At 39.0% G+C, this 12,637-nt stretch overlaps 1 protein-coding gene across 2 annotated transcripts; it reads left to right on the forward strand.

Annotated features, from left to right (window-relative positions):
• The first annotated feature begins 5,544 nt into the window (after nucleotides 1–5,544).
• On the forward strand, nucleotides 5,545–9,488 carry LOC129922505 (uncharacterized). 2 transcript variants are annotated; one of them, XR_008774508.1, is made up of 3 exons: nucleotides 5,545–5,747; nucleotides 6,185–8,951; nucleotides 9,389–9,488. XR_008774508.1 is itself a non-coding variant. In XM_056008984.1 (2 exons), exon 2 carries the CDS (start codon nucleotides 6,526–6,528, stop codon nucleotides 8,701–8,703), a length of 2,178 nt encoding a protein of 725 aa, XP_055864959.1. In that variant the 5' UTR covers nucleotides 5,545–5,747; nucleotides 6,185–6,525; the 3' UTR covers nucleotides 8,704–9,382. The 2 variants fall into 2 exon arrangements, 1 of the variants encoding a protein (XP_055864959.1); XM_056008984.1 differs by lacking the exon at nucleotides 9,389–9,488 and having other exon boundaries at nucleotides 6,185–9,382.
• Nucleotides 9,489–12,637: the final 3,149 nt, after the last annotated feature.

A 12,637-nucleotide genomic window follows, 5' to 3' on the forward strand; every position in this document is an offset into this window, starting at 1 on the left:
ACTGTTTGATAGAGAGATAAAGGGAGTTAATGCTATAACGCTCACTTGTGTCACACGGCCGATTATATCATTCATCAAAGTGAATTTAACAAAGATTGTCTGATTAAGTAATCGTATAAAAACAACTATTAGGCCTACGCAGAAACTAAGGCCATATAGGCTCTGATTCTCGCTTTAAAAATGTTTAAAATAATTCTATTACCTATAACATGCTTTAGGCCAATATAGGACTAAGCGTAGCCTAAATGTCACAATGGTCGAAAGTGTAGTATTTATTTAAAATAAAGTTCATATTAACATCCCCCCCCCTTTGAAAAAACCGGCTAAATTATTTGTGTTGGACCATCAGTCTAGTATAATCTGAAAATAAGCTATTTCTTATTCCATAAGCTAGGACAAATTCGAACAAGTACTCCATCTTCGCTAGGGCCATATATCGCATTGAATGGGTTACCTGCATCAGCCATAAAAAAAAACGACTTGTTTAAGTTTAAGTCTCTCATTACCTCTCATGCACGACTAGAATATTACACTGAGACGTGTAGGACGTAATTATCTTCTCTTTTGAAGGAACGTCTGTAATTGATAAGATAAATAGACAAGATAAGACAACTCAAGATTACCAGACCAAGTTGTGTCCTTAGCGCAATAAGTACCAGTTCTCTTTTTTTTTTTTTTCAGTGGCTTACTCGGGGCCGGATTTAAGACAGAGCAGGTGGAGCTACAGCCCCGGGGACTTCACAAAAAAAAAGGGGCCTCCACAAAAGAGATTTTAAAAGTCTCAAAGTTTAGACGGTTTATCAACTTTACTTTTTTTTTTTAAACTTTTTTCCCCTCTCATTTTTAAATCTTACGATTGACAACCATTTCTGTAGTTTAAATATATCTTTATAGTCTCAATTTAGGCTGCTTGTTAATTGATTTACCCCTGTTAGGTACATTCCTGCACAACCGTAAGAGAATGATTTCCGATAGTTACCACGGGTACTTATGTGACGTGTCAGAATTTGGTGAATCTTATTGTAAGATTGAATTCTTGATATGCAGCGCCAAAGCATCTACCTTCCTTTGTAATCCATGTTGCGAATGGAAGGTGAGTGGGAGGTCAGTGCTGCGTCTTCAGCGAACAACAGTTTTCGTTTTGCCTTTAAGTCGAGACAGGCTAAAAACGTTTCCAATGAGTCTGCTGAGGGTACGTACTTCATCTTCCTGACGATTAAAAACAAAATACTGAATAGTGTTGGGGCCAAAATACATCATTGTTTCTGCAGAAATTCTAACTCCTCTAGCTGTTTTTCAACGTGTAAGCTTGTCAAAGGCAGCTCTCAATTTCTTTGAAAAGGCGTTTCATTGCAAGTGTTGAGAAAGACAAAGCGTTTAGCAAAAGAGCATCTATGACTAAGAAGAGTTTGTAAAATGCTCTACCTATTGCCCCATTTGCAGTGCACGATTATTGATGATCATGCCATCTTTTGACTAAAGTGTTACATATTTGCTGGTCTGAGGTCCGATGACCTTTTTTTCAAACTGATATTGCTACGTTTAGCACAAGGTTGACAAAACTCTCTAAGCATGTCTGAGAAAATACTAAACTGACCATGGCAAATAAAAAAATGCTAATCTACAACGCCTGTATTGTGGAAACTCTGCTTTATAATAGCGAGAGCTAGTCAACATATGTGCACCAAGGGAATAATTGAAACAGCTTTCACATCATCTATGCTCTTATGACAAGTACTCTATTTCTTTCTACTAAACTATGGTTTACCATTAGCTGTCAATGTGATTATTGATTTTTAATAAATGTTAAAAGTGGATTTTTATTCAAGCTTTCTAAAAAGTGTAGGGGCCTCCACAAAAATTCTGACACGTGGCCTCCACATGCTTAAATCCGGCCCTTCGCATACTATCCAGCAATCCTTCATATCACTGCATTCCCTTGTGATACCCTCTCATAAGAAGTGTACTTTGTTAAAAAAAAAAATTCTTTGATCTCCTTAAAACATTTTTTTGACTTATCATACTTATTAGCAGATGCGGACTTGGTGTCAAAATCGGCCAGGGCATTTCTATACAAACCAGCCCATAAATTGTATATCATATGATGGGCATCCAATTATAGGCCTACCTGTTATTATAAATATTCAATAAATTTTTATAATGTATCGGTATGCATGCATACAGTGAACTCGGTATCTTTATAAGAAATATAGGCCTTATGTTGCTTTTTAATCGCTAAGTAGGTAGGCCCTAAAGGGATGAAGCCTACTAGTAGCACTGTCTAAGGATATTAGTTATTATTAAATTATTATGTTAAATATATTAAATTAGTATTACACTTTAGAGCCTGTAAAAGATATTTTTTTAAACACGACGTTCAGAGGGTCACTTTTGGGCCGATAAGAGAATATTTAAATACCTTTGACAATTTAATACGTGTCATGGTGGCATCCATGCTTCCCTTTCAGTGGCCCTACTGGCCCATTTAGGTACCGGCCCTCAGAGCATTTGCCCGAATGCCCATATAGCCAGTCCGCCCCTGCTTATTAGCCAACCTACAACAGTTGGAACAACTCATCAACAGTTGGAACAACTCATCAACATTTTAAACAACTCATCAACAGTTGAAACAACTCATCAACAGTTGGAACAACTCATCAACAGTTGACAAATTATCTCTTGCCAAACCTAGGTCTCTAGCTATTTGATAAAGATCTCTAAGCATGTTACTTGTATACAGACATATTCAGCGTGTACTTGATATGTTTCAAACGTACAAGAGACACTAAAAGAACACAAACACTTACAAATATAAAGAAAGAAAGGATGTACACTTCCAAACCTAGGCTTACAATGTGTTGCATGAAACAGAGCAGTGACTAAAAAGCAGTAAAAATACTACGGGATACGTAGTCTCATCTTTGCATACTTTGCACGGTTCTGCACAGAACTTCGAGTCCCCCCCCCCCCCCCATCTATGAGGAAACAGTTTCGCAAATCATGTAGGAATGTTCGATGCAAAAAAACAAAATCGTGTGATGTGACCAATAGCGAACACGTCTTGAAAACGGACATCAGGATTGAAGGTGAAAATCTGGCGACTGTCAGAAATCGTAACTATCTCGGAGCTATCGTTTCTGACCTAATCTGAACTTCCAGCCAGCTAGGACAGAAGCATATAAAGACCAGCAGCAATGTATGCAAGTATGCAAGTGAGACCTGGACACTGACAAAGACAACCGAAAAACTACTAAATACTTGGGAACAAAAAATTCTTAGGAAAATCAATGGTGCTATACAAGATGATACAGAGTGGAGGACACACACACTAACCATGAGATATATCAATTGTATGAAGAACCACAAACAGAAATAAAAAAAAGCCCATAGTTGGGCAGGACACCTGGAAAGAATGTCAGAGAGGCGAAAATTGTATTCAGGCAAAAACCAGATGGCAGGCGACCCAAAGGCAGACCCCGAATGCGATGGATTGATGATGTGGAGGCAGATCTACAACAGGTTGGGGTTAGAACGTGGAGACGAAAGGCCCAGGAGAGATCTGAATGGAGGGATATGTTGTAACAGGCCAGAGCCCTTCATGGGCTGTAGCGCCCATGGTATGGGTAGGAAAAATTGATACAAGTGCTCTTTCTTCCCTAGTGTCTTATCTTATATAATACAGACGTTACTTCAAAAAAGAAGATGATTACGTCCTACGTGTCGTTAGAAAGAAGTAGCCTGAATCAGCCAGGAAAACCAACGACTTAACAGAGTTTAAGTCAGTGATAGACATGGACGATTAGATTGATACATGAAATTGGACATGATGTGACCTTATCATTTAGAAGCGTAAATGTAACAAAAACTTCCTGACCAAATAAAATTGGTGGCACGCTGATCAAGCTATGTGCGGAACAAATCTCTTTTATCTTCTCTCACATATTTAACCACTTGTTACAAACGTGCGTAATTCCACACATCTGGAAAACTTCAGAGATCGTACCAGTACCAAAGAAACCAAAAATAGATAGCTTAAATGATTTCCGCCCAGTAGCACTAACACCTATAGCTATGAAATGTTTTGAAAAATCTATGCTTGAACAACTTGTAGCAAAAGATAATAATAGCCTAGACCCTCACCAATGGACCTCATTCACCAATCGTAAACAAACAACATTTAGCCACGAGATTCTCTATCTCTTCTATACAAATTACATAATACATACAGGCTGTTACGTGACAGTTTTTTCCCCGTTGTTTTATCAACGGATAAATGTTGTTTGTTTACGATTGGTGAATTAGGTCCGTATCCTTATAAAGAAACTAGGGGAACTGAGGATGCTAGTCTACTGCTTTTGGACCAGCTTTATAAGTTTCTCGATGCACCCAAAACGTATGCACGAGTGCTCTTCGTAGATTTCTTCTCAGCTGTTAATACCTTACAGTCACATCTGATGAACAACTTAAATGTCAGCCCCTACGTACGTCTAAAATTTTAAATCCAACGTCTCCAGTCTGTTAAAGTCAACAACACCAAATCATCAACTCGAGTACTATGTACGGGTGCTCCACAAGATTGTGTACTTTCGCCTGTGCTATTTTTCCTATACAAACTCAATAGCTTTAAATTAAATAGGAAGATCCTAGATAATTTTTATTGCGCGACTATGCAAAATCTGTTAACATACGGAATAACTTGTTGGCAAGGCAACGATCTTCTAAACTGTTGCGCCGCTTAGACAACATTATTTTTTAAAAAAAAGCATATAAAATCACACGCACAACACTATCATATTTAAATGAACATTTAAAAACAATGTCTCGGAAAAATCTTGGAAAACAACGGCCACCCGCTCCATCATAACTACGTCAAGTCGTCACCAAGTGGGCGACTTCTATCTATCAATACTTGAACCGAGCGGTACAAAAACTCGTTCGTTCCTTACAATAAAAACGTTGGACTATTTCTTCTATGAAAAAAGGAGATCATTTGGAGACCTTAGGCTAGGCGGCTTCCTTGTTTGTTAGTTTGTTTTACATGCTAGGGATGTTCCTTCAGAGTGGAATATAGTTTACTTCCTATTCCAAACCTCCTGCAAGACGACCGGGGGGGGGGGGGGGGGTAGCAGATATGGCAGGGTATGAACCCGAGCATTGGAACACTTATTAAATAAATAAATAAATAACATTAAAAAGTGGGAAGCGTGGTCGAGAGGCTAAGTGCGCTTGAACTTGGCCTGGCTTGGCTACCTATGAAGGGGGCTAGAGGTTCGACACCCGCCTCGAGCAGAGTCGTGTTTACTGAGCGCCCAAAGGCAGCATAGAAAAACCTTCTCCTAGATGCCCTCTCTTCACACTGGTCCACAAATGAGATTCATGCTTTAAGCATGAAAATAGCGCTATATAAAATATATTATGGAATCTAAAATAAAAAAAAGGGTCGAAATAGGCAGTTTTAACTTTGTATAGATTTTTTTTTAAACCACCAAATCCAGGAGAGAGTTCTTTTGAGATGAAAGTGAAAATATATAATAATATATGTAGTGGGGAGGACATAATATACGGGTCGGCTCAACTTGACCAAGCACCGGTCAGCAAAGGGTCAAGTTGACCTCTGCCCCGGTAGCTGAATTCCTTTTCCTGCTGGCGTCCTCGATTGAAACTTGCTGCTACGCACCTACTCCAATACCACCTTGTCTGATCCTGCTGTGTTTGTCCTAAGTTCATTGTTTTGACCAAGGCTGCAGGTAAACACATTTTTACTGTTTCTTGTACATCACATATTCTTGTTTATTTTTTATATATATCATATTGCTACCCAGGTTTTGTCCTCATTGTCGGACTACCTTTGTTCTATTTAATTGTCATAGTTTTTGTAAGAAAAGGTAAGAGCGAAGCTCTTCAATGTATGTTAGTTTTCTATAGAACTATTTGATTTATTTTTTATTAATTACTTTGTCATTTATTTTATTAATGTTTGGTGGTGTTCCATATCTCTCTTATGTTCATAAAAGAGATGATTGGTTCACACTATAAGATTTTCTTTTTTGTTTTTGCTTGATCTAGTATTTATACCTGATGTTGTGTTTACATTTTTTTTTACAAATTGGTCTGTTCATTTAGACCATATAATTATGTTTATTTTATGCTCGTTAGTAATCATGTTGTATGTTTGCCTTGGCAGGTTTTTTGTGTACATTAAACTTATAATAAGCCTCCTGACTTGCTTCGTCATTTTGGTTGTTATAATTCTGTGTCGAACCCACCACAGAATCTTTTGGTGTCAGAAGTGGGATCCGAAGAAAGAGTCTACCAGACCTCCCTTTCAGACGATAAGTGGAGCCTTCGGAACCTTGCAATCAAGTCAGAAGCTGAACAAGTACTTTTTTTTATTATATTGTACCATTTGAGATATTCCGGTTGTTTTTTTTTTTTTTCTTTCAGGGTAGTTTAGGTAGTTATTATTTAAAGTATATAATTGTATTAAGTTAGAGTATAATTGTATTAAACAAAAACCTGCAGCCAATGGAGAACAGGACAAAACACAATGCAGTGGATTGGGGTGAGGTCGGTCCTTTGGGCAGCGAAGGAGAGCCAGAAGGAGGAGCAGGAGTGGACCAAACTGAAGTCGCTGCCCTCCGGGCTCAGTTAGAGGCCCTGAAACTGGCCTGCCAACGGCCTCTCATAATCTCGGAACAGACAAAGCGGGTGCGCCAGTTCAGTGGTAGGGGCACTGCCGATGAGCCAACGGCCGAGGACTTTGCAAGGGAAATAAGAGAGGCATGGGAGCTCAGGCCTTATTCTGCACAGGAAAAGGTGGCAGTCATTATGAGCAATGTCAGCGGCCCCGCCAGGAAGGAGCTCGATTTGCAGACCTCAAAGACAAAGAGTGACCCAGAAGCCTTGTTGGAAACCCTCCTTGAGGCGTTTGCCCAGACTATGCCAGTGCGAGAAGCTGAGGTGGTCTTCCTGAGATCACGTCAACAGATAGCAGAGTCCCTTCGAGACTTCTCACACCGGCTCTTCTGCGAACACTCGGTGGCGGTAAGCCAACAAAGGCGGGAGAGAGTTGAGTGCTTCAGCGAGGCAAGGCTGAGGGATCAATTCGTCCACGGGCTGAACGACTCTGCACTACGTAGGGAACTGCTGAGACTGGTGGAGGAGGAACCAGCAATAACATTCATTGCAGTTAGAAACCAGGCCCTCAAATGGGAAAGCCAGGACCGAGGAAACTCCCAACTACAAAACCAGTGGTGTGAACTGGTAAGTTCCCAATTGAACAGGTTTGGGGAGTTATTGGAGGCTTTACAGCACACTCCACAAGCAAATGGGCAGAGCAGCCCATACCAAGTTCAGTGGGCAGTTAACCGCCCCACAGCACCTGCAGGACTGATTTGGGCGCAAACAAGTAGGGGATTCTTCCCATATGCTGAGGATGGAGCACCAGTCTGCATCAACTGCTGGAAGTCTGGACATGTGGCGAATCAATGTCTGGAATTGTCACAACCTGAAACTCTGATTCACTCAAGTGCTATTGGTTGTTCTGTCAATGGTCTATTGCCCCCTGTTTCAGAAAATCCACCCACAATACCTAAAAGGCAGAAGTTAGGAAAATGGTGTAATTTTCACAACAGCCGCTCACACAATTTGTATGAATGCAGATCACAGCCAATCCACACAATTGCTGCCCTTTTTCCTGGATACACAAACAACCCATCTTCATCTGGACGTAATCCGCAAGTTGAAGAGGAAGTGCTAATCAATGGACGTAGGGCTAAATGTCTATTAGACTCTGGCTGCTCTTTTGATGCTATTGTCAGTAGATCTTTTGTAAGACCTGAAGACATTATGGATGTATCAGTGACCCTTCAATCTCTTGACTTAGACATCCCACCCAAAACAGTACCTCTTGCTAAAGTGCATGTCAAGTCCCGTTTTGTCCATAGTACTATTACAGCTGCTGTTTTAGAATCCTCATTGTATGACATTGTACTTGGATCAAGATTTATAAAGCTGGAAATTCCCCAAAACTCCACTATTAAGTTGCCTTCAGTGCATCTAACCGCATCCTCTCGACAAGGAGTAAGAGACACCCAAGACGTTTTTAAATCCAAGCACACTATAAGAGATATGATGCCATCACACCTGCCTATTAATGTTAGCTCTCAATGTAGAGAGGCCCTGCAGGTTGCGAGAGAAACAGTCAAGTCTCACCCCTCCGAATTAGTTAGCAGGAGCAAACTTGCCATTTCACCTCAAGTCAACCAAGTAGGACAACGGGCCAATAAACAGGCTAGGCGCATTCACACCCGTGGTGCAAGTCACCTTACCCAACCAGGCTCTACATCCAGAGACGGAAAGTTTGAGGCTTGTCAGTCATGCAAGTCCCGGATTGATAAGTTCTGCAGACCATATTCATTCAGGAGAAACAAACAGTGCCACCAGCAACAGAGACTTTTTGGTTCACCCCTCACTACCGCACTACCATCAGGTTCCCAAACATCTATGACAGATTTTAGTGTCCTTGATTACCAGATGGAAAGCCCACAGCACCAGCTACATTCTTCATACAAAGAGAAACCTGATAGGCCACCCTGTAGAATCCAAGGTTCAAGTACACTACAGTCCGGAAACATATATGGCGTCCAAGAAAATGGCTGTTCAGAGAAGAAACAGTTGTTTCTGTTTCCAGAAACGTACTAGGCTAAACGCCCCGAGACGGGTCGTTTCAAGCTAGGGGCTCTGTAGTGGGGAGGACATAATATACGGGTCGGCTCAACTTGACCAAGCACCGGTCAGCAAAGGGTCAAGTTGACCTCTGCCCCGGTAGCTGAATTCCTTTTCCTGCTGGCGTCCTCGATTGAAACTTGCTGCTACGCACCTACTCCAATACCACCTTGTCTGATCCTGCTGTGTTTGTCCTAAGTTCATTGTTTTGACCAAGGCTGCAGGTAAACACATTTTTACTGTTTCTTGTACATCACATATTCTTGTTTATTTTTTATATATATCATATTGCTACCCAGGTTTTGTCCTCATTGTCGGACTACCTTTGTTCTATTTAATTGTCATAGTTTTTGTAAGAAAAGGTAAGAGCGAAGCTCTTCAATGTATGTTAGTTTTCTATAGAACTATTTGATTTATTTTTTATTAATTACTTTGTCATTTATTTTATTAATGTTTGGTGGTGTTCCATATCTCTCTTATGTTCATAAAAGAGATGATTGGTTCACACTATAAGATTTTCTTTTTTGTTTTTGCTTGATCTAGTATTTATACCTGATGTTGTGTTTACATTTTTTTTTACAAATTGGTCTGTTCATTTAGACCATATAATTATGTTTATTTTATGCTCGTTAGTAATCATGTTGTATGTTTGCCTTGGCAGGTTTTTTGTGTACATTAAACTTATAATAAGCCTCCTGACTTGCTTCGTCATTTTGGTTGTTATAATTCTGTGTCGAACCCACCACATATAGAAGAAATATTGGTTGATCTTAATCTCTCTCTCTCTCTCTCTCTCTCTCTCTCTCTCTTAGCATGATAAAGGGAATCAAACTGATGATCCCTAACTTGCAGATCAAGGGCTACTGTCATAGTCACTAGCGACTAGCTAGGTTTCATTACTTATGAAGGCCTAAATTCAAAGAATGAAATCAAATGCATTCGTCTGAGTGTGTTTGCAAAAGAAAAGCTTTAATAATGCAGACAAAAATTATTAAATTCTTGATTCCTTTCGTCTTCCCTCAATACTTTGTTTGTTTTATAAAACAACATCAAGCATCAGAAACCAGAACTATTCAGCAGACTCAATAGCTCAGCTTTATTTTTAGAAACAAATTTAATGACTAATTAGGGTGACCTGCCTGAAAAAAATCTTTAAAATGTTTGTTGTTAGTGATTGTAGAGGATGTAGAGCTTTCATTGCGAATTCTGCAAAGAATTGTCTAAAAGAAGAAAATCTGAATTTTTAGTCGAAATGGGAAAAAATATTTCCAGTGTCTGTATACTGTGACTGTATACCTTGTAAAGAAATTACATATAAACAAAACTACTTTTATAGAATTTGATGTCACTGATACAGCTAAGCAAACCATTAGATCTGGTTTTAATTTCACTTGTAACAAAAATTCCCATTCTTTTGAATGAATTTTCTGCTGCGCTATTATGGAATGTGGACTACATAAGAGCTGTGGTGCTCAACCTAATTCGACCTGCGGGCCATTTTAACTTTCGACACGCGTGTCGTGGGCCACATCAACAAAAAGGTACTAAAAAAGAAATAAAAATTCACCTGAAACTATTTGGAACTATTGGATCTAGTAGGCTTACTTACATTAATTAATGGGATATTCAAAGTCTATCATTGTTTACTAGTCTAAAAATGGCTTCATGTCTCTACTTAAAATGCGAGCAACATTTACCACCAACTTATTTTGGTGTCTCTTTTAGGTAAATATTCCCATGGATCATCCAATCTCTAGGCGTAGTTTAACCAATCTTTATTATTATTATTATCATTATTATTATTATATAGCACTACTTTCATGCTTATAGCATGCTCAGAGCGCTTTTGGTTCAATCTCATTTGTGGACCAGTGGAGGGGGTATCTAGGAGTTGGTTTTCCGTGCTGACTTTAGGCGCTCAGTAAACACAACTCTGCCCGAGTCGGGTGTCGAACCTCGAGCCCCCTTCTAGGTAGTCAAGCCAAGTTCAAGCGCACTTAGCCTCTCTACCACGCTTCCCACTTTTATAGGCCAACATGGCTCACACCAAGAAGACCTTCATATTTGTTTTATAATGCCGCTGTATATGTTGTTGTTTTTGAAACAGCCAGACTTTCTTTACAAAACAAATATGTTATGGCTTATTACCATGTTACACAGAAAGTTCCATTTACTTTTCCTGGTACATACAGAGTTCCATTTCATAAAATTAAAACTCACACGCGTTAAAGATCATGGTACCAATCCATCAGAGAAAAAGTGAGGGCTCTAACGAAGGTAAAAATACATTTTCAACTTTCTTGAAAAAAAAAAGGGGGGGGGGATTTTCTACTTTTTGTGTCAACGTTTCGGCGGGCCGGATGAAATCACGCATGCGGGCCGAACTTTGGGCATCGCTGCATTAGAGGCATTATGATCATAAAATCATTCCCAAGTGACAAGAACGGCATCATTCTAACATATTCTACAAAGATTAAAAGTGTAAATATGTACAAAATGTCTTATATAACTTTACGTTGTGTTAGGATCGCTACATTTCGTGCAGGCTATGCTACGTGCTGGAATTAGTATATTTCTTTATATTTAGTAAAATACACATTTGCACCTCAAAATACACATTTCCAGGTCTTGGAATACACATTTCCCTTTTTGGCATCTCTGGCTTAATGCAAATACGTATCGTTACGCCTGGTCGTGTTGTAAAGCTCTGGACTTTTGCAATCTTCTACGACAGAGTTTAAATGTGTTAGAGAAAATAGATTCATTTTTGGTAAAGTGTCAAATATCTTTGAAAAATAATAGTGAGGTCTGCACAGATGCTGCTCCAAGTATGGTAGTATGTTGGTCTGGATTTTAACTTTTGGTAAAGAATGAGTCGTCAAAAGTTATCGATGCTACTAAAGCTATGAAAAATGTCAATGCAAGGATCAATTGTATCAACTCGCGTCTGAGAGAATATTCCAATCATTCCAAATAAAACATGCAATAGGCAAACAAAATTGGAGGAAAATCATATTTAGGAAAATAATATTTACATGTTCCCAATCTTAGGCCTATGAGCCCTCTTGATGAAAATGATATTTAAATGTTCCCAATATTAGGCCTTAGGGCCTACGAGCTCTCTTGATGAAAATGATATTTAAATGTTCCCAATATTAGGCCTTAGGGCCTATGAGCCCTCTTGATGAAAATGATATTTAAATGTTCCCAATATTAGGCCTTAGGGCCTATGAGCTCTCTTGATGAAAATGATATTTAAATGTTCCCAATATTAGGCCTTAGGGCCTATGAGCCCTCTTGATGAAAATGATATTTAAATGTTCCCAATATTAGGCCTTAGGGCCTATGAGCCCTCTTGATGAAAATGATATTTAAATGTTCCCAATATTAGGCCTTAGGGCCTATGAGCCCTCTTGATGAAAATGATATTTAAATGTTCCCAATATTAGGCCTTAGGGCCTATGAGCCCTCTTGATGAAAATGATATTTACATGTTCCCAAATGTTATGTGGTCTCTGTGATGAAAATGATATTGAACCTGACAAACAAATAAACATCAAACTTTCCAAAGCTACTTAACATCCCATTTGCACCTGCCAGAACTCCAATGAAAGTTAAAGTTGAAGATGTTTAGGAAACAGAAATAGTTTATTGAACTCATTAATAGAGATGCAGCGATAAATGTATCTTTAATTACACAATTCTGGATCAAGCGTTTGCAGTCATGTCCCGATTTGTCTGTGTTGCACCTTCTTCTTCAATTTGCAATAATACATAATTAGCATAAAACAGCCTGTTCATTATCATGTCTAAATTCAGAAAATCGTCACATATGGTATTCAATGTGGATTATGTGACTAAGAAATAGTAAGGGCAATAAATGCATGTTATAAAGATATTATTTCATTTA

This window comes from Biomphalaria glabrata, chromosome 13, assembly GCF_947242115.1.
Source record: "Biomphalaria glabrata chromosome 13, xgBioGlab47.1, whole genome shotgun sequence".
NCBI lineage: Eukaryota > Metazoa > Mollusca > Gastropoda > Planorbidae > Biomphalaria > Biomphalaria glabrata.